The sequence below is a fragment of the Zalophus californianus genome, chromosome 6 (genome assembly GCF_009762305.2).
Source record: "Zalophus californianus isolate mZalCal1 chromosome 6, mZalCal1.pri.v2, whole genome shotgun sequence".
Classification (NCBI taxonomy): Eukaryota; Metazoa; Chordata; class Mammalia; order Carnivora; family Otariidae; genus Zalophus; species Zalophus californianus.
The window spans coordinates 108,396,763-108,419,170 of record NC_045600.1 but is presented as its reverse complement, the minus strand read 5'-3'; the positions used below and the strand labels follow the sequence as shown (position 1 = coordinate 108,419,170).

The 22,408-nt window shown below is 50.9% G+C and overlaps 1 protein-coding gene and 1 long non-coding RNA gene across 7 annotated transcripts in view; one reads left to right on the top strand and one right to left on the bottom strand.

The window, feature by feature from the left end:
- Positions 1-22,408, bottom strand: part of CORO2B (coronin 2B) — a 129,317-nt gene that overhangs the window by 20,985 nt on the left and 85,924 nt on the right. For all 6 annotated transcript variants that reach the window (XM_027571602.1, XM_027571599.1, XM_027571596.1 and 3 more), the window contains one exon: positions 159-275. In XM_027571602.1, coding sequence (XP_027427403.1) covers positions 159-275 — 117 coding nt within the window. The remainder of the gene's footprint in view (positions 1-158; positions 276-22,408) is intronic.
- Positions 10,970-12,703, top strand: LOC113909924. The gene is made up of 3 exons (XR_003515853.1): positions 10,970-11,189; positions 11,810-12,009; positions 12,502-12,703. It is a non-coding gene; the product is annotated as an uncharacterized LOC113909924 (long non-coding RNA).

Below are 22,408 nucleotides of genomic sequence, written 5' to 3'. Positions count from 1 at the left end.
CTCCCTCCCCATCCTGGGGCTAGCTGGAAGGATGAAAAGAAGACAGAAGGGCAAAGAAGGGAGAAAGAGAGGAGTTTAGGAAGGGAGGTCTCCAGGGGGAGAGCAGGGAGGAGCCCCCTGGGGGTCCGCCCTCGTTGGGGAGCACCACTCCTGCTCACCGATGTGTCCTCTGAGCACGAGGCAATGATGTTGTCAATGAATGGGTTCCACTTGATGTCCAGCACGTTGCCCTGGTGACCACAGACCTTGGGGTAGTTGGGTTCAATCCTGCCCGTCTGCCAAGGAGAAAGAAAGAGAGAAGAGGATTAGTCCGATGGTCCTCGGGTGACCCTGAAAGGAGAGCCTTTATTCTAGGCTTCTAAACTGGACTGGAAGGTCCCAGAGGACCTGCCATTGTCTTATTCACCTTTGCCTCCCTGCCTCAGGCTGTTCCAGATTGTTCCGTGCCTGTGTCCTCCCCAACACCAAATGGTCATGGGGCAGGGGACACACAGCAGAGCGATAAGGCAGGACCACTGGTGGTCCATGGATGCCTTTGTGCAAATTAGGAAAAGGTATCCCTTCCTCAAGTAAAAAAGTTTAAAGTTAGGATGGTCTTATTCGCCTGAACAACCAAAGCCTAGTGGGCAGCCCACACCTCCAGACACGGGAACATATGTACTCTCCCCAGTGCCCATTACCCGCCCCCTGCCCTCCAGGGGAGGAGGCTCCTTCCTGCTGCTCCAGGAGTCAGCAAAGAGGCCCGAGTCTCTGGGTCCACCTGAACACTGTCATACGTGTCACTCTGCCTACGCTGTGAACTGTGCCGCTCCCAGATGTGGATGCTTGTTCAGTGCACATCTTAAACACCTGTACACAGTGCCCTGTGGTTCAAAGCATAGTCTACGGAGGCACACAGACCTGTGTTTGAATTACAGCTCTGCTACCTTTTAGCGACATGGCCGTGGGAAAGTCAGTGAAGTTCTATGAGCTTCACTTTCCTCATTTCTGAAATGAGGGGAGTAACATCTGCCTCTTAGCCTTTGGTGAAGATTGAATGAGCTGACGCTTAGCAAAGTGCTTCGTGTGGAGATTATCATTACAGTGAATGCTCAATATATGTTAGTAGTATTATTATCATACAGATTAGATAATAACACCTCCTCCAGGAAGTCTTCCCTGATCCCTCAATGGGTGAAGAGCTCCTCCTCTGGGTGCTCATAACATTCTAGGCTTCTTTCTATTACAGGCACCATCATGTGCAATTGCAGCCTGTTTCTATTTGTCTGCGAGCAGCTGAGGACAGAATCTGTCTCTTGTCTCTGATTATCCAGCTCCTTACAAGCCTGGCACAGGCTCTGTGCTAGGTACATGACCTGAAAGATGTCCTTCAAAGGGAATGAATTCCACAAAAGATGGAACAAAGAATGTGGGGGAAGGGGAAGGGAAGGGAAGTCCATGTTTAATGAAGGGAAGGAAAATTATAGGCAGAAGCTGTGTTTCCCTCCCCAGGACTTTTTAATACTAGGTTTTTGGGGGCATCAGAGGAAATAGGGAGGAGTTTCCCAGTCATTTCCCATCGGCTGATAGTGGGTAGGTCATTGGAGGCACCTCAGGCAGGCCATCTCTGACCCCCGCTTTAGGTCCCTCAATGGACTAACGAAGAAGAGAACCAATTTTTGCAAAGCCTCTGCTTCATGTGCCTTATGCTTCACCAGCATGATGGGGCAAGAGTGATTTCAGAGTGTGTCCTGCTGTAACCTCTCCCCACCCGCTTTCTGCCCACATGTCTAGCAGCTCATTTCCAGATCCTCTGACTTTTTGTGACACAGCAGTGGCCGAGATGGGTAGAGAAGAAACAGATCCAACGTTAAATGGCAATGGTACAGAGGGTGAGAAATGAGGCAGCGACAGAGAGAGGGGGAAAAATGTATCGGAGGTGTACAAAGGGGAGCTTCGCGGGCACCGTGCATTGTGGGAAAATTACAGAATGGAGGCAAAGGAGATCTGGGGGGCACCACCAGAAGTTAGGAATGGGGTCCCCTTTGCCATTCTATGGGGGATGCAGTTAGAACGGGGATACCTTTTCAATTATTTTTGGGCTGTTTGACTGTTTCTTTAAGTGAGACTCTAAGCAGAGACTGAGCCACATGTGACCATGGCATCTGTCAGGGTTACACATGATCTTTTACTCTCACACATCCTGTGATTTAGGTCTGAGGAACTGAAGACCCAGAAAGCTTAAGTCACTTGCCCAAGTTTACCCAGATGAAAGCAAATCAGGGGTTCCTGCCTAGGGGTGACCCTCAAGGCTGAGCTTTTTGAATCCCACTGCTCATTTGGGCCAACCCTTCTCCTCCAGCCCTGACTTCCAAGGGCAGATAGGCCCTGCCTTGTCTGCTCCCACAGCTCACACACTCTCTGACAGCACCATTCCTTACATTTGATCCCACAGGCTGCATCTGAGTGATCCCGGAGCAAAGCTGTCTGCATTACGCTTTTGGCACCCAGCCCAGCCCAGGCATATCCAAAGGGGCACTGAATCAGTCAATAGGTGGCCATCAGCTAACAGCAGCTTCTGGCCCGAAGCCGAGAGGGACAGGTTAAGCAACATCGCTGGAACCTATTCAGAATGGAGTGAGGTCAGAGCCCTGCATTGGGAAGGGAATAAGTCTTTTTAAAGCCAAGAATGATCCTGATGTAATGTATACTCCCAGGAGGACCTTGCCTTACACAATGGATGCATTCCCCAGTAGGGTGGGGAATTATGATTGTCGTGACTAAATCACATCGTTGCTTATGTGAACGGTGACCTCTGCAGTTGCGCAGTGCACAACCTACTTAGCTGTACATGGTAGCCCTCAAGGGAAGAACTCCCTTTCGACCTGGCGACTCTGCTTTTCCTATTTTATACGGTAAGGTTTCACATAACATTTTGGTTGAAAGACAAGTTCCACTATTAAGAAAAAACATCTGAAAACCACTGTTCTACGGAGAAATCAAGTAAATAAAAAATGTAATTATTAACTCCAGGAAAAAGGTTGTGTAAGAAAGCTAATGTAAATCATAGTGATAATGATATATGTATAATATTTACATAGCTGTAATAATGTAAATCTTGAATATTTATTGAAACAAGAGTTATACTATAACATACTGGGAGCACAGAGGTAGGGAAAGTGTGTGTGTGTGTGTGTGTGTGTGTGTGTGTGTGTGTGTGTAGTAAGAGCTGGAAGAGAGCCAGATCCTCATCTTCCATAATAGGAAGTCAACATACAACGTCTAAGATTTAAAAAATCTAGACATGGCGGTGAAAGCATGTAATTAAGAAATATGGGGATAAGTGCAAAAAGAAACAGCTAAAATCCATGAAGGGAGCTCCCTTTGGGGATTGTAGTGAAGTGGGGGAGGGATTGAAGTTACAGGCAAGGGTGTGCCGGTAACTGTTTAACTGGTTTTCCGGGAAAAAAAGACCCCATTTGGAGCATTTGCCAATTTCAGTGGTGTAAATATTCCCACCATGCTAACTTTGATCTACCAGGTTGATGTCACCAACAGTAGGCTCAGAAGAGACTCACAACAGTCCACAGTCATGTGAGATTTCTACCATGGGTATAATAGACACCAGTCACCTGGAGAGCACGCAGATTAGTCAAGTAACTAGGGAGTAACAAATTGTTAACATTTAGTACCTTTGTTTTTGATGGAATTTATTTAATTGCAAGTTTGTGTAACTTGATTTTTAATAATTAATACTGTGTACCAATAATTAATAATGTGTACCAATCGGCTTGCAGAGCTCCTAAGAATGTAGCAACAGGCTCTCATGAGCCGGTACGAGCAGACTGCGGCGCACCACTTATGCTCTAGGCCTTGTAGCGTCACTAGGCAGTGTGAGCTCTGGACCATTACTTCTTTGAGAGGCATAAAAATTAAAGAACAAAGAAATAAAATGCAGGTGCCAGATGTTCTAAAGGAAGCTTGTTCTGTATTTAAAAAAAAAAAAAATGTGAAGCGTCCTCTCCCCAGGCCCCCAAATCCCTCTGTTTTCTATTCCATTTTCTGTATGGGGGGGTGGCTTGAGACCAAATCCGGATCTGGTCTATGACTTCTACGCAACACCGCCTTCTCTCACTCACTCTCCTCCTAATTCGCACAGCGACACTAACAGCCATCATTAATGTAATCAGATTTCATCCTCATAAGAGCTTCATCTCACAGCCGAGGGAGCAGAGAGGTAGAACGTGTCCAAGGAGCAGAGTCAAGGTTTGTCAGTGTTTCGTAAGGTTAGGATCACTGCGGAGATGGTCGGTTTACAGTGCCCCAGTGGTAGGGTGTCAGGCGTCCTGGGGTCTATCCTGCCATCTGGTCCTTGAACCTCAAAGACAGCTTCAGCCTCAACAGAGCTGGGGCAGAGATCCTGCTGCCTGGGGTGGGGTGGGGAAGCCCGTTCCTTGGTGTCTAGAATCCTAGAATCCTGACAGAAATCGTCGTGCTGTTGGTGTGGGCCTTAGCCTGGAGGCCTCAAAGGACAAATCCAAACCCCCTTCAGTGAGACAGACCTTCAACATCAAATGTTGGGGAGCCGCAGTTTCATACCCTGAGCCTTCTCAAGGAGAAGCCCGGTGCTGGGAGTCTGGTCATATCTCAAATATACCTTGTCTACCAGAAGGCAACGTTGGTAGACGCTGGGACACCAGCCTCTCTGGACCTTCCTGCAGGTACATTTGATCTAGTTTCTCAAGGACTTTTAAAAGGTTCATAGCCTTTGGCCAATAATTCCACTTGGGGAACTTATCCCAGGGGGATCCACAGAGAAGCACGGGAAAACATTCACTGCTGTGTTATTTATAATAGAGAACAATATAATAAATGCCCAACAAGGGGACACCGCCAAAATGAATTATGGTACACCGGTATTACAGAATATTATGAGGTCACTGAAAATTGTATTTTCAAAGAATACTTAATGACTCGAGAGTTGCTCAAGAGCTAATGTTTAGTGAAATAGTCAGAAGCAAGCTATGCACATAAAATGATCCCTATCTATTAAAAAAACACATAGTCTGTGAGAAAATACGTCAAGACGTTAAGAGCGGTGATCTCTGGCTAGTTGGATATTCATGGTTTCCAATTCTTCCACGATGAACATTTACAATTTGTATCCCAAAGATAGATTTTTTAAAATTTATTTATTTGACAGAGAAAGACAGCGAGAGAGGGAACACAAGCAGGGGGAGTGGGAGAGGGAGAAGCAGGCTTCCCGCGGAGCAGGGAGCCCGATGCGGGGCTCGATCCCAGGACCCTGGGATCATGACCTGAGCCGAAGGCAGACGCCTAATGACTGAGCCACCCAGGCGCCCCCAAAGATAGATGTTATTAAAAATACACACATACCCATTCCTCAGCTCTGACTGAAAGACATTCCTCTCTGGCTTTGGTCAAGTAGGTCCTAAAGAAGTGAGGGGTAGACTGGTGTCCACCAGATATATATGTTTCAGAGCTTTGGCAGGGTGGGGAACATAAGTATGTTTGCTCACACAGCTTCTCTACTCCCTTGTTACCCCACGAATGGTTTGGGGGAAAACAAGCTCCCTGAAATGGAGTAAAATTGTATAATTGACTGCAAGCAGGTTTCTGAGTGTGCTGAGGCCAGGCCCTCCCTGGGAAAGGCGGCCCAGGGGAGCGGCGGGTGCTCTGGGTCTCCGTCCAGGCTCTACCTGAACCCAGTGAACTGACTGAGGACCAGAGAGTTTCAAAACAACCTGCACTGCAGCTTCAGCCTCTTAGAATTTCCCACTGTGGCAAAGCTGAATTTTGTACACAAAAGCAAAACATTTCTTACCTGGGGAATCAGCTCAGGGCTTCAAGGACAGACTCTGAGCTGGAGGGAGGGTTGCCAGGCCCAGTTCCAGCACTCACCTCAGCAGCCGAGTGACCTTGAACATGGCCCTTGGTCTCTCTGGGCTTCCCAGATTCCTACACCCTGGGCTATCACCTTTCCTGCTTCTTCGTGGCTGTCCTTTTAACTGCATGAAGCCAGGCTGGGCTGCAGCCAGAGCGCCTTGCCTCTGGTACCGGGACAGAATGTGGAGAGTCACATCAAGACAGTGATCGGAAAGATGCGGGATGGCCATGCTCATGATGACAATGACGATGACAAAGATGGTAACAAAAGATCAGTGGACAAGTGCTCACAAGCCCCTAAGCCTCATGCTGAGCAATTTATGTACGTTATTTTTTATTTAAATCTTGTAACAACCCTACAAAGCTTCACAAAATGCTTCTAACCCTCCAGGACCAATCCATCTTAGGGATAAGAAGACTGAGCTCCTGGGCTGCCATGCTGAAGGTGAGGAGCTGGGAGGCCGGAGGCCCCTCTGCTCTGCCACTTCCTGTCTCACACGGGAGGTGGGACACTTGCTAACGAGGGAGAAAAGTGGTCATCGGTCACAAGTAGGACCTCAGAAGTTCTCGTGAGCTTCTCGGGACTGGCTGGCTGGCAGCTCTGTTGTGAAGCCCCTTGAACTTGCTCTCAGGGAACCCCCTTCCCTCACACAGTCTCTCCCTTCTCCCCGGTGATTCTCAAACTTGGCTACATTTTAGAATCACCTAGGGAGTTTAAAAAAACCCCAAAGCCCTGGTTGCACTCCTCTTGATTTAATCGCCATGACTGGGACCGGGGAGCCAGACAGACATCAGTATTTTTTCAAGATCCCCAAGTATTCCAATGGGCTACAAAGTTTGGGAGTTCTAACGGTGGCATCCCGAGCTTTGAGGGGGGGAGCCATTTTTGGCCACCCGGTCATCGCGCTCCTGCTCTGCACTGTCCCACGCCCTCCCAGACCACCCCATTCGGCTGCTTGCAGTCTTCTCTGTTCTCTCTCCTCCAGATGGAAGATGAGACTACCTGAGAGAGAGAGTCACCATAAAATGGGAAGCCAAGTCCTTCTCCTCATGGCTCCTGTGTCCTGGCCCTGGGCCTGAAGGAAGCCTGGCCCCCAACTCACAGCCCTTGACACTCCACAAAGCACTTCCACATACGTGTACTTAATGAGCATCGCCCAGGGACGGTGTGACTGGACAAGGGAGGGCAGTCGCTCCTGGTCACCACACCTGAAATGACAGCCAGGACGAGTCTGTGCAGGTTTGGGGCCCTGGGCGCCACCACGGCCTTCCCAGTGCGGGTAAAACTCCTAAACTCGGTATGCCCCTCACCCAAAGTGTGGGTGCCCCCCAGAGTATACCTGATTTGCCAGTGACGGTCCCCAACACACTTGCTCGTGCATAGACATTTATACACATGTGCACGCACGACGCACGTGGCCATTTGTGTCCAGGCCTCTGACTGCTCCTTCCCCCGCTCCATTCCGATCAGAACGCACCGGTCTCATGTCCCATAGTTCAGGCCCCGATCTCTTTGCCCAGTTAATCCAATAAACAAAAGCCTTCTAAGGAGGGCACTGGGGGATAATGGGTCAGTCTGTTCCTGCTTGAAGTTCATCGATGCGGGTACCGACAGGAGCCTTTAGAGAGCCTTCTGGCCCCCAAGTAACTCTCCTGGGTTTTCAGACTCTCAGGCAGTCTGGGAGGAGATCTACTTGGGATGGAGGGCTTTACTCATGCTAGAGCTTACAGGATTGTTCTGCGGGATTCCTGAAGTGGGTCCCCGATTTGTCTGTTTGCCTCTGGTGTCCGCCCTCTTCAATTCTCTCCCCGATTCATCTTCTGTACTGTCACCTAGAGTCCACCTCTGCCGCAGTAACTCCCTCGCTCCATAAGACTCAATGACTCCCTATTGCTTAGATTTGAAAAGCTGAACTTCTTATTCAGACATCAGAGCCATTGTAGTCCAGCTCGGTCCTGCTTCGACAGAATCCCTCACCCCACTGCTGATGCCACACCATGGCTTTACATACACCTCCGTGCCCCTGCCTCCGATGCTCCCACTACCTAGATGACTTTTGTTCCTGGTTCACCCCTGCCACAAGGCTGCGAGCACCATGAGGTCAGTGACCTTGACAAAGGCATGGCTGGGGCCTTGTTCAGGGCCCAGCTCGGAGCAGGAGCTCAAGCTAGGTGAATGACTGCCACCCAATTTCCCACCTCTGGGCCTTTGCTCATGCTGTTCCCTTAGCCCGGACCCCCCTTCCCATCCTCAGCACCTAGAAAATATCATCCAAAGACTAGACAAATGCTCTCTCCCATCCCTATGCTGGGAGATAATTCTGGATCCTCTCTTGTGACCTTGAGAAACTCTACATCTGGGGCTGAGCTTCAGGGGTAGATGCGGAGTCAAAGGGCAGAGTGTGGGAAAGGGGCTGTGAATGCTCTCAAGTTAGACATCCGGACAGAGACCAGCTCATGGCAGGACCCCAGAAAGCCTCCTAACCCCACGACTTCCTGTTGTGATTTTCCCCCTCATTCTTTCATCTTTGTGTTTTTCAAGATGAAAAGGGTTTGCTAATTCTCCAGTTAAGATCCCTGGTGTGTTTGTACGTGTGTATGTGTGCATGGGCAGAGGGAGTGGGAAAAGGCTCAGCAGGGGGGGCGGGTTGCGGGGTGGAGAGAAGGTGTTGTGTGGGGAACAGCAGTGAAGAATTCTGTTTCTTCGGGTATTTCAGCTCTGGGAGACACACTCACTTCTTCCAGGCTCCAGGAAGAACAGGTGATGGGGCCACCTTTGTCCACGGTCCTAGGCAGTATCCTTTTGCAGACCCCATGAGAAGAGATAACAAGATCCCTGGGTCTGGGATAGGAAGATGTTGAGTGACACTGAGGGTGTGTGTGTGTGTGTGTGTGTGTGTGTGTGTGTGTGTGTGTGTGTGTATTGGGGAGGGGGCTTCCTGGGACCTCAGAGTTCATGCCTATCCCTGCGGTTTCCTGATTACTGGCCCCTTTCATAAAACCCTATGCTAAAATACATAAAGAAGATAAGAAAACTCCAAACTGACAAATCTGATGGGATGTCCTGGGGGTGGGTTTGTGCCCTTGGCTGCTACGAATCTATGGGGGGAAACAGACAATTGGTGGGCTGTGCTTTAGTGGGGGAAATGTGGGGAAAGGGGAGGTTATGGGAGCACAGAGGAGGGAAAGTCTGGAGACTCTGAAATCAGGACGGTCTTCCCAGAGGAGGTGCCAAAGATCCAAAGGAATGATAGTACACAGCCAAGGATAGCATGGGAGATGCTTAAGACACAGAAGGACCAGCGCCTGCAAAGGCCCGGGTATATCTGGAAAGCAAAGTAAGTGGAGAGAGACAAGGCCACAGAGGAAGGCCTAGACAGACAGTTGAGGAAGTTGCTGGTCTTGGGAAGGAGTCTGGCCTCTACCCCATGGCAATGGGAGCCTTTAATGGTTTAATGCAGGAGAATGGGCTGCCGTGGGACCCAGGTGTGCCCAGCAATTCCTGCAGAGCAAGAACAATGTTATATATACTCAGGGAGCTGAGGGGCTGGGGGAGGGACTCCCAGCCCAGGGAGCATGTTTCCTGGTATCCCAGGCCTCGAGTGTGATGGGGGACAGGGTGTGGGGGAGAGACCGCAGGGACGGAGATTCTCCAGCATCCCAGGCCTCCCACTTCCCAGTTTCCCACAACAGAGAAGGGGTGTGTGGGCAGAAACCCCTAAAATGTAACCTGTTGGAACCGTGAAAGAATTGGCAAAAATACAAAAAAAATACACACGACAAAAATATAAAACATACAAAAATACAAAGTACAAGACAGCATCTATGCAAATTATGGGGAAAGACTTAATTTTGTTTGTTTTACGATGAATAGAAAAGCAATTTCTAGTCTAGGCAGAAAATCGAAAGAAAAAGCGTGCTCACACATGCTCTCAAGGTCAAGGGGAGCACCAAGCCCTCCCCCCTGCCCCCCGGCTCTCCCGGAAGGTGGGGAGCCCTGGGGACATGTGGCCTGGGCCACTGTGGGGTCAGCCACAGGCTCTGCTGTCTCCCCATTTCTTGGCCCCAAACAGGCCTCATCCTGCGTGCTCCTTCCAGAGCCTGGTTGGTGCCTCTCCCCGGGGGCCCGGCCACAGAGAGGGCCCTAATGGAAACCCACCTCAAATGGGAGCAGCCTCGGAAGGGATGGAGGCCTGGATGGGCCTGAGGGGCAACCTAGTCAAGGTCAGGAGCAGCTCCCCGGTCAGCCCTCTGCTTTTTGGCCCAGAGGCCTGAACGCCTGAACGCCTGATACACAAGGGGCCATCTCGACAGAGACCCCCACCCCCCCAGGCCTTCTTGTGTTTTCCAGGGATATTGCCAAGAATATAAAAATCCCTTCCACTTGCTCTCTGGAGAGAGAAAGGGATACCCTCTGGCCTGGGGCTCTTACTGAGACACCCCTGCGTATGTCTCCTGCAGTGTGAAAGGAAGCTCCTTCGGGGTTACTGTTTTTGCCCAGTCCCCCCGGCGTCCGGGGAACACCACTGAACCTCCGTCCCAGTTAGAAGGCCAGTAGCCTGGGGGTCAGGGTACTTGGGCTTATGTCAGCCCTGCTGCTCACTGGCTGGTGGCCTGGGACGAGTTCCCGCCTCTCGGGGCCTCAGTCTCTCCTTCAGAACAGTGGGGGCATTCTGGAGGGCCCCAGAACAACAACCCCATGGTACACCTGTCACCCCGGGGCTCCTATCTCTCTCTACAGCAGGCTTTGCTAATGGCTCACTGCATCCTGCCTGAGCCCCGCGCTCCTTCTGGGCGATCAGCAAGAGGACGTCTGAATGTCTGCCCGGGGCCACGTGACCCTCTAGAGCCCTGACAGCTGTTCGCCAAGCCCCAGAGATGCGGGGCAGCTCTCAGCACTGAGAGGACCCCCGAGGCCTCCGGTAAGTTAATCCCCATAAATGCCTTCACATCTGTCCCTTCCAGACCCACTGTGCCCACGCCCCCCCCCGCCCCCAGGTGCTCCAGCAGCCTTCCAATTGGTCTCCTGGGTGCTTGGCTCCTCTGGAACCCCAGTGTGAGGTCGGCATTCCATAATTATCACTCTCATGGTACAGCCCCTCCAGAACCTTCCATGGGCATAACCATTTGTAGGAATTTGGGCAGTTGGATATCCAAGTTCCTTTCCTGATTTGGGGGACCGATGGGATGCAGCTCCTCACCTTGCATCACGAGAGCTGAAGTGGGACTCCTCCACCCCAGCGTCCTATGGGGGCCGAGGAGGGGCGTCCGACTGGACACGGCCAATGATACTTCCCACCCAGGTTGGCCAACGACTGACTCAAGTTCCTGCTCTGGGCCCTCAGGGCTGACTGGGTGCCTCTCTGTGTTCCTAGTCTGGCCCTTCACCGCCCCTAGCCCCTTGAATCCGTGAAAGCCCCCAATCCCCGACTGCTTACGAGGACCAGCGTGACCGCTTGTTAGTAACCAGGAATCCTGACTGAGGCATCTGCCTTGCCCTACCTCCTCAAGCTTATCTGCTTGGCTTTTGGGGGCCCACATCCTGATCCACCTGCCCTCCCCTAACCTCACCCACCAGTTTGTCCAACTCTATTGGGGTCATACTTCTCAGATCTGTCAAGAGACAGACCCTATGTTAAACGTTATGTCTCAGGTTCTAATAAAACACAGAAATCTCCTGAAATTCCAGAATTTTGATGACCAAACCTTATCTCAGACTGCTTCTCACATCTGGAAGAAACACAGAAATTCTTTGCCGGATCATGTGTGTCCTGACCCTCGGTTGGGGAAAATATGGTCCCCAAATCAGAGGACTCCCCACTGGCCCATGACTGCCTCACTGCCCATCCCCACATTCCTCAGGACACCCATCCTTGGAAGGGTCTGTTCTTCTGAACCCTCTGTAAGCCCTACCATCCTTCAGGAGCCACCTTGATTCCTGTTCCTGCTAAGACATCTTGTTTGACTCCTCCACATCCTGTGACTACCCCCTTCCATCAGCTTCACAAGCCTGTTCCCCCATGAACCACCACTGGTGATAATGCTGACTGCCGTTTACTGAGGACCTTCAAGTGTCACACCTGAAACCAAGTGTTATTTCAATTATCACAAGAACCTTATGAGGTACATATCATCATTGTGGCCATTTTACAGGTGAGGAAACCAAAGCTCAGAGAGATTAATTAATACAGTGGCAAGGCCAGGACTCAGGCCTCAGTCTGCATGACTTCTGAATTAGGACTTAAGTTACGCAAGGCCTGGTGCTTGGTTTTGGTCTCTGCTGAAACCTGAATGCCTGCAATTGTGCCTGACCGATGGCAGGATCTCAGTAAATTTTTATTGAATGCTATAAACGGTCTGAGTGAGAATAATGCTACAAACTCTGGACCAAATCAGATCCCCTGTATAGCTGCATGGGTTGTGCACTGCACAACTCAAAGGAGGTACCATTCACAAGGTGTATAGCCTTCTGTGGTTCTCTAACCTCGATGCTGCCCTGCTTCTCAATTTAGCATTACCTTGTATTGTTTGCTTCCTTTCACGGATGTTGGTTGTCTTCCCCAAGAGTTTATCAGCACCTTCATTGTTTTTTGTTTGTTTGTTTGTTTAATATAGGTTCCACACTCAGCATGGAGCCCAACACGGGGCTTGAACTCACGACACCGAGATCAAGGCCTGAGATGAAGAGTTGGATGCTCAACCAACTGAGCCAGCCAGGTGCACCATCAGCACCTTCATCTTAGATGAGATAATCATGGAGGGTTCTCAGCAGAGTATGGGACCCAGTGAAACCTACGAAGTATAAAACATGCTTCTTATGCCCTCTGGCTCTAAACACAATGTCAGTCTATATTCAGGGTCAAATAATCCCCCAACCACATGCCAGTTGCCCAGATGCTGCTTTTGTCAGCAGTGGGAGGGGATCATAGGGCACTATTCACACTCCCCAGAGCTGGGCCACTCCTCTGCTTCGTCTCTTTGGAATTATCCCCTGAGAGAGCCCAACCATCAAGAGCATGCAGACTCTGCAGGGACCCAAGGCCTGGCATCTTCATGGCCAAGTCTCAGCCCTGGGCTGGCACTGCCTACATGGAAGCTGCGGAACCCGAAGGCAGGGCGGGGGACCTGTGGCTCACACCCCTGGCCTCGGTCCATCAGGGATATCTAAGAGGCTGCGCCACCTTGGAGGCAATAACCCTGGGACATCAGTGGCCTTGAAAGCCCCCTTTAAATGGAGGGTGAGCAGCTCACTTCTTAGATGCCCTCCCACCCCAACTCAAGCCTTCTCTCACTGTATCTGCTGAAGCCAGGTGGTGCTCGGCAGCTGGGTGGTGGGTGAAGGGATGTACCGCACGCCCTCTGAGCTCCTGGAGCCAGTATCTGGCTCTGGCTCTGCGCACACCAATGAGTGAGCAAGGCCCTTCCTCCCGGGACTTCAGTTTCCTTCAGGAGACAATAAACGTAAGCCCCTCCGCACAGCCCTGGCACCAAATACGCACTCAATAAACCTCACTTATCATTATTATCTACAAAATAAGGGTCCGTGTCCCCACCCTGCCCCTGTGTTCTGCACCCAGGACCCCCTCTCCCCCGCACTGTGCTCAGTGCCTCTGGGCTGCCTCTCTTCCGTCCATTGGTGCGCTCTCCACGGGTAAGTCAGGCGCCTAATCCAAGCTGCAACCCCAGCCCAGCACAGCCCCTGCACACGTGCTCAGAAGTGTCTGTGGGACGGAGCTGAGACATCAGGGCCCTTCCAGCTCTAACTGGCTGCGGTTATAAATTGAACTTCCACCCATTTGCTCATCCAACACAGACAGGGACCCTCCCTGGGCTTGGCACTGGCCGCCTAGAAAGGAAATCCGCCCCCCCCCTTTGAATGTGAGCTCTGTGACATTCGGTCTGTTTTGGTCACGGCTACCTAGCACAGTGCTGGGAATAGGATAGACTCTCAATAAGTTTTTATTGAATGGAGGTATGAGTGCGAAGCAGGTGACCTTTTGCAAAAGGTCCATACCCTCCCTCATCTGCGCATAGGGCCCAGGCAGGGACTGGCTCCTACCGAAGAGGAGCAGAGCTGGGCTGCCGGAGGGGGTGGGGCAGGGAGCACATCCCCTGGTAGGCCTGCTACCGGGCCTCCAGCCAGATCCATTATCTTTCCCGTGACCTGGGGCTACTCTAATTCTCAAACAATAAATGGGACACAAGGCCTGGTCTGTGTTAGGAACAGCAACAGATGTAGCCGTGAAGGCTGGGGGTTGGGAGTGCAGTGCCTGCGCGTCTGGGGACCCCCATAGGACACAGAGTGGGCAGCTCCTCTGAGCTCAGTCTTGGCTGCCCACCCGCCGATGCCTGGGACCCCATCCGTTTGTTGTCCCCTGGCCCCCAAGGCCACCTTCTGGGGGCTCTGGGCGAGAGAAGGAAGAGAGGGCTCCTATCAGCACAGAAATTGGGGCTTTCTCATCCGCCAGAGCCCACACCCTGTACCGCGGAGCCCGAGGCCATGCCTGGCTCAGCCTGGGTGGGAAGGGGGCTCTAACCCACCCAGGGTTGCAGGATGAGCTAGCAGCCAGCAGCATGCATGCTAAGCAACTCTCCTGGGGATGTCACGTACACAGTAAGCCTCAGTCAGAAAGGGACAGCGGCACCTGGGGTACCAGGGGGCATTTATCTTTGCTATTCAAGTGGCCCCCTTAACCTCTGGCTCCCTAATCCTGATAGCTGAAGAAAAAGACCTTCAGCTAGATTGGTCCTAGGAAGTCGAAAGCCAAGGCAGACCAGGAAGAGAAGAACATACTGCTTGAATTCAGGGGTCCTCCCTTGGAATGTCTGTGCAGCTCACAATGGCCCTTATCCATAGATGGGGAGGCTTGCAGGCATGTTAGCCACTCCCCAAACACACACACACACACACACACACACACACACACACACACACACCCACAGTTGATTGGATCAGAATGAACATGAATTAAAGCTGAGCCAATCAGATTTGGATTCACACCCCCTCCTTCATATACAGCTGATTGGACCAGGATGAACATCTAATTCAAATTGGGCCAATCAGAGTAACTGACCACTGCATTTAAAGTTGTCACTACCACTTCACCCTCCCCTATTCCTGTCCCTTTCTCTATTTTTTTTTCCTAGCATTATCTTCTATTATACTCAACAACTTACTCTATTGTCTGTCTCCTGCACTGGAACATGGGCCCCAGGAAGGCCAGGATTTTTATGTTTTGTTTCCTGTTGGGTCCCTAGTTTTTCCAACAGTACCCGGCACATAGTCGGTGCTCAGCAAAAATTGGCTGACTGAATGAATTCTCTCTTCCAGGAGATGTAGTCATAACTCACATTTAATGAGCACCTACTGAGTTTGTGTTTTCTAAGTACTTTAAATATGTGTTAACTTGTTATTTCCCTTTTATAAATGACTTGTCTAAGATGACATGGGGAGGCAGGATTCAAAGCTGTCTTGCAGGACTGGATGGATCTAAGTGTATTATTCTATTAGTGATATTGGTTTTATGGTTTGCAAACATTTATAAACATGGTACCTGAGTTCTCCCCACTCCCCTGGGGGAGGTACTAGTTCCCTAATTTTAGAGATGAGAGAACCGAGGCCTAGAAAGTTTCATTGACTTGTTCAAGGTCACAAAGCAAAAAAGTAGCAGAGCTGAAAGCAGGACCTCGGACTTCCCCCGAGCCCCACCTCTTTTCAGACACCAAGGCATCTCTCCTGTGCCTAGAAAGTGCTATTCCTGCCCTCAGAAATGTACTCTTTCCCTGGGAAAATCAGCTAGAGGAAGGGACAGATTTGCAGTCCCAAGCAGAGGCTGGGATGGGCTGAGGAAGGAGAATTAACACAAGCTTGTTTTCCCCCAGGTACTGTGAAAGCCTCATAAAGGAATGACAGCAAAGCAGAAGGCAGACATTGGAAGGGCAATCCAGAGCACATGGAAGGTGGGGGTTACAAACAATCCAGTTCCTGCTGGATCAGAAGTCTTTCTGCCATCATGGCTGCCTTCTTCAGATTACCTTCTGCTCTATTTCCCAATTAAAGTATGGCTCATAGAGCGGAGAACAATACTGTACTTCCAGCCTGTGGTTTGACCAGAACAAAAGGAAGGGGGAAGCTTTCTTGACTCTAAAATCTTGCCAGTTTATAAAAGGATCACTGACTCTTAAGTTGACTCATACCTGAAACTCCACCATTAGGGATTCATTCCTTTGGCATTACACCTTGCTGCTTTTAACATATAAATACTACTGAGTAGTGCATAGTGGTGGGAGATGTTGCTGGTCACTGCAACTCATCTGAGTGCGCTTTGGGAACTTTCCTTGAGGCAGATCTGAGGGGAAAGAACTAAGCATACTGGTTGGAAGTGTGGAGAGGGGGAGATGGGAATGAATGAAGTGGCCGGGGTCAGTGCAAACTCTTAACCTCAGACTTTGGCCGATGAGGTCATTGACCATCCCCGAGTTTAGTGATCTTCATGCTGTGTCCCACAGAAGAGCTCCTACCAATGAACCTCTCTGGTGGCCAGAGTCCCTGCCCCTCCACCCCACCATCAGTATGAAACCCAAAGAAGGGAGGGCACTTGCTCAAGTCACCCTGTGAGTCTGTGAACAACGGCTATACCCAGGGCCACACCCAGGTCTGCAGACACTCAGGTTCAGTGCCCAGTACCCACCCCCCCATCAATTCTGGAGGCTCTGCTTGTGGGAAGGGGGTAGTAAGGGGTCACCTGAGGATGGTTCACGGGGTTCATTCTCAGCTTACAGACACTGGTGGGGCATTCTGCCTACCTCTCCTGCCTTCTGGCACATATGTGCAGGGGATACCCCCCATCTCGTTTCTGGAAGCTCCAGCAGGGAGCTCTCAGATCGCAAAGGGTTGCTTTCCATCTGGAAAGCCTTGCGGGGCCCGAGGACAGTGTAGTGGCCAAGCAGGGGAAGCTGTGCTACTGCAATTCCACCAGCAGAGGGCGGTGGCAGCACTGCTCTCAGCCGCACCCAGAATTCTGTAGAGTGTGGGAGGAAATTCCACAGACCAGATCTTCCTAAGGCTGGGGTTCCCGACTCACATTCCAGCTGACTTGAATGCTCCCAGTCAACTGTAGCTCACTATTGTGCTCAATTCGCTAGAAAATACTTCTTTATATTGAGATGAAAATCCACCTCCTTGTGTGTCTTACCGTAAGTGCCTCGCTCTGCTTCTGGAGCCACACAAAGTCAACCACTTTTTATTTGCCAGCTCTTGGGAGTTGGGAGTCTCTGTCCGAGTTGGCCATCCACAGTGCTGGGTGACTTTGGTAAGACACTTTCCTTCTCTGGGTCTTTATTCCTTACCCATAAGACAAGGGAATGGACCCTGATGAATCCCAAGGCTCCTTCCAATTCTGACCTTCCCAACGACGTCCCTTTCATGGTTACTCTGGAAGGGCAGGAGAGGGGACCCCGCACCCCCCACCTCTTGGCTTGGGTTTCCAGCATTCACAATGGCTCCCGGGTACTCCTTCATCACCCTCCATGCCACAGCCTGTTCTTGGTCCCTTTCCTTTGGAGTTTGGGTTCTCCTAGCTGCTCCTCATCCACCTCTACCATCGTCAGTCGGGCGACCCCGACACCTTCCACTAAGTGCATCGACTCAAGTCACAGGTCCCTGAGCTCACATTCCACCTGTGGTCCCAGAATGCCTGGCCACTCGGTGGGGAGCAGGGAGGACGGGTTCATGGGTGGCACGTCCCCACCTCAGAACCTGGTTTGTTGCCTTGATCGATCTTATTCCCTTTGCACCTCTCCCCGGGCCACTGTTCTTTCTGGACCAGCATTCTTTCTGGTTCTAGTGGTGCCTTTCCTTCTCACTTCCAAAGCTGAGCCACTGCACCATTTGTGGCTTCTCTGGAGAGTCAGATGATTATACATACTCAAAGAAGACAACTTGAAGACATCCAAAAAGTATACACAACACACACAGACACACACGCACACACACACACACACACACACACCCCACACACCCCAACTCCAAATGACCAAGTTGTTCTGTTTTCCACGGGGATAATCTTACTATTTATAGTGTAAGTCTTCCCCAAGGTGCACTCAGTGACTAAGTGGAGTAGGGTCCTTTCATCCCTCCCTATTTGCTAGCCCTGTGGATCCCCCATCACACATTCCTGAGCTTCTGAAAAAGTCAGGCATAGTCAAAATTCTGTGAGTGAGCATCATCCGCCTGCCCTGTCCCCATTCCCCCTCAGAACACTACCTATCCCTGTAAAGCACTTTAACTCTGGGATGTGTGGGAGGCAGCCTTCAAGGTGGCCCCCTGTAATCTCCACTTCCTGGCAGACCCAGCTCAGTGTAGTCCCCTCCCAAGTTTTATCAGGGTTGCTCTGTGATGCTAACGGGATTTGGTGAGAGCTGTAAAAGCTTATGGTCTCTGCCTGGGGGCCCTTCCTCTCTTGGATCGCCACTCAGGGGAAGTCAGCTGCCATGAATGAGGACATTTAGCCTATGGAGGGACCCGGGTGGCAAGGAATTAGGGCCTCCAGCCAACAGCTATGTGAGTGAGCTTGGAAACCTATGTGCCCCAGTTGAGCCTTCAGATGACTGCAGCCCAGCTGACAGCCTCTGAGCAACCTCCTGAGAGATCCTGAGCCAGATCTCCCCAGCTCAGTTTTGGGGTAATTTCTTAAGCAACAGTAGAAAACAAATACAAAAACTAATGATTCTGAACATTTTCACTTCACCTTCTTGGTCCCTATCCAGTTCCCTATAATGGTTATCTGTAATAAACACAACCTTTTTATTAGCAGGAAAACTGTCAGGGATTTCTTTATTGAGCCCTCCAACCACCCTGGAACGATCTCTCCAGTGAGTTCATATTTGTTTCTGGTCCAGGGGCATCAAATCATAGCTAGCTCAGAGATAACCTTGCTCTTTGTTCTCAAAGGAAGTGGGGCCATCCAGTGGTATACCAAAAGCGGGGGCAACCACAGGACTGCTTTTCTTGTTAGTGCTCCTGACTCTGGCCCACTCCCGCCTTTATGCAAAGTGCTGCAATTTCTTTCAGAGAACGCATCCCCCTCACTGGGTGAAACAAATCTACCACACTCTTCACAGCCACCTCCACTTTGCCCTGACCAGAGAGAGGCCCTGTTGCCCATTTGCAGATAAGCAAATATGCCAGCAAATGAGCCATGGTCCAAATGTGGACAAGATACCCTGCTTCTCAAGGTCAAATCCTGTCTCAGGTTTTCTAAGGGATGTGTTTTATGTGTATTTCTTTGCTTAGCTCAAGTAAGAGGCAACCTTGAGCTTGAATGGCTTCCACTGCACCTAGGTAAAAACTCACACTCCTTCGTATGATCTCCAGGTTCTGGGTCATCTAGCCCCTGCCTAACTGTCCATGTCTCCTGCATCTCTTCTCTGCTACTCACCCACGATGCCCTACATTGGTCTTCTTTGCTGCCTCGAGCCTTAACACATGCTGTTCCCTCTTGCGAAGACATTCTTCCCTGTGGTCTTTACATAACTGGCTCCTTCCCATCAAGTTTTCAGAGAGGTCTTTCTTAACCATCTTATCTAACCCTCCCAAGTCTCTATCACATCATTGAGCTGGGCTTTTTTTTTCCACAGCACTCACTGTCTGAAATAATCTTTTTTTTTTTTTAAGATTTCATTTATTTATTTGACAGAGAGAGACACAGTGAGAGAGGGAACACAAGCAGGGGGAGTGGGAGAGGGAGAAGCAGGCTTCCCGCGGAGCAGGGAGCCCGATGTGGGACTCGATCCCAGGACCCTGGGATCATGACCCGAGCCGAAGGCAGATGCTTAACTGACTGAGCCACCCAGGCACCCTGAAATAATCTTAATGACTACTTTGTTCCGTTGTTTACTGTCGGTCTCCGCTACTGGCCCACACAGCTCCTGAGAATAGGAACCTTGTCTGCACAACTGTCTGTACTGTTTGCGTGATCCAGAAGCTTCTCTGACCTCCAGTAGTTCCCTTTGCTGCTGTCCCTCCCTGCCCGCTGCAGATTGCCAAGTCAGGGTACTCAGTGGGGCAGATGACCCAGGCCATGTTGCTGACTGAGGTTTAGCATGTCAGTGACTGCTGACCTCTTGACCCACATCATCCAGGTTTCTTCTGGTTCTAACACTTTCCAGTTGTGTGACTTTGGGTAAGTTACCTAACTGTCCTGTGACTCAGTTTCCTCCTCTGTAGCACGGGACAGCCCCTGTTTCATACGGTTGCAGTGAGCATTCCTTTAAGACATGGAACAATCCCTGGCCCACTGGATGGGCTCAACAGGTGTAAGAAATTGTTCTTGTAACAACCCTGTCAGATAGGATTTATTACCTCTAGTTTATAAATAAGAAAACCAAGGCTTTAGGGTCTAATAGCTTAGCTAGGAAGTAGATGAGTCAGGATTCTAAGCCCCAAAGCCCATGACTTCATGGCCACATATTCCAATTCTTTTTACAGAGATGGAACTAACTGGTCTGAATTCTCTCCCCTTGCCCAGCAACTGCACCCTAACACATACAGGACTAGCTTTTTCTGTGTTCCTCCAGCATGAGGCAGTGCCCACAATACCACAGTCTTCAGGGTGTTCTCCCATCTCACGGATCGGGCAAACAGGCTGAGAGGGGGCACGTGGGTGAGCAGAGAAGCCCAGGGCAAACCCAGTTTCGTGACGCCAAGGCCACTAGGTACTGCTTCCAGACACCCGTTCAGGCTGCTCCTTCATGCGGGGGAATGGCTGCAGGTGGCTGAGCTGGGATCTTCCAGAAGCCTCTGTCTTGTCCCCAGGGCCTCACCCATCATGCCCCTCTGCCAGGGCCTTACATTCATAGCTCATAGTCCAGCAGACATCAGGTTTTGGCCAAGACTTGTCACCAAGACTTGTCACTCAAAATGCTTCCTGGTCCCCAAAGCTCCTGGTCCAGTATCCTGGAGGAACCCTGGGTGTTGGGAATAGAAGGATGAGTGGGCATTGTCCCTGGCCCCGAGGAGCCCGGCAGGTACAGCAGCCACAGGTGTGAACACAGAACTAGGTCAGCTACGTGGCAGGGACAGGTGTCAACAGTCTGGTGGCCGCACGGTGGCTCTGGGGAGCTTCCCCTAGGTGGTGCCCTGAAGCTGTGTGGGATGGAGGGAGAAGGGCACGGGGTAGCAAAGACCGGGACCAGCTCCGGAGTGGGACGGGGGTCGGATGTGGCGGGTGGGCGAGATTCTGTGGAGCCAGGACAGTTGTGAGCTTCACCGGGAAAGGGAGGGGAGTGGGAACTTTCAGAGTGGGAGACGGCCCCATGCAAGCGGGAGAGAGTCGGGAGGGGCAAGGCTGGGGAGAGGGGCCCCCAGTGCCCATTTGCCAAGGGCCTCCCTCGGGCAGGTGCAGACTCGCCCTTCCCCTGGGACTGCAGGCCCTCTCACTGTCCTGGAGAGGAGTGAGAATCATAACTCTCCCAGGGTCACACAGCTAGTTTCTGGCAGTGCCGAGATTTGAACTCAAGTCTATCTGACTAGACACCCGTGTATATATATGTATGTATATTTTTATATATATAAATTACATATAAAAATCATAAATGTATACATAAAAATTTTTATTTATTTATTTATTTAAACTCAAGGGGGGACTGCAATATTATAAATAAAAATGACAATGCAGAAGCCCCCTGTATACCACCCTGGGCCGGCACAAAACTCCCTCGACCCCTTCCTTACCGTTTCCCCCGCCCCAGGCCTCCACCTTGCTGCCCACTCCAGCTTTCCAGGAACGGGTCATTCAGAGGAGGGAAGTCCCTTCTGTTTTTTGTTTTTTTTTTAAGATTTTATTTCTCCATTTATTTGATGGAGAGAGAGAGTACAAGCAGAGGGAGCAGAGGGAGAAGCAGGTTTCCCGCTGAGCAGGGAGCCCGATGTGGGGCTCGATCCCGGGACCCTGGAAAAATGACCTGAGCTGAAGGCAGACGCTTAACTGACTGAGCCACCCAGGCATCCCAGGGAAGTCCCTTCTCAGCTCACTTCCCTTTCTTTGTCTGGGGCTCTGCTAGGAGGGGTCAGCTAGGCAGGAGCAGGAGACAGAGAAAGGACGGAAGAAAGAAAATCCCCACCAGCTGTCAGGAAAGAGGATATCCCTTGGAAATGCTGCTGCAGTCCCCGGGTCCTGTGGAAGCTCAGAGCGCTGGGGGTTGGGGAGAAGCTCAGAATGCTGGCGGGGGGCGGGGTGTTGAGGGAGGCTGTCATCCTTTGTCTTCTTTCACTTGAGCACCACCTCACCCACTTCATGTCCTGACATCTGGGCTCCCCTCTACTTCTTCTTCTTCTTTTTTTTTTTAAGATTTATTTATTTATTTTAGAGAGAGAGAGAGCACGGGGAGGGGCAGAGGTGGAGGGAGGGGAGAGACTCTCAAGCAGACTCCCCGCTGAGTATGGAGCCCAACGCAGGGCTTGATCCCATAGTCCTGAGATCATGACCTGAGCCAGAACTAAGAGTCAGACGCTTAACCGAAT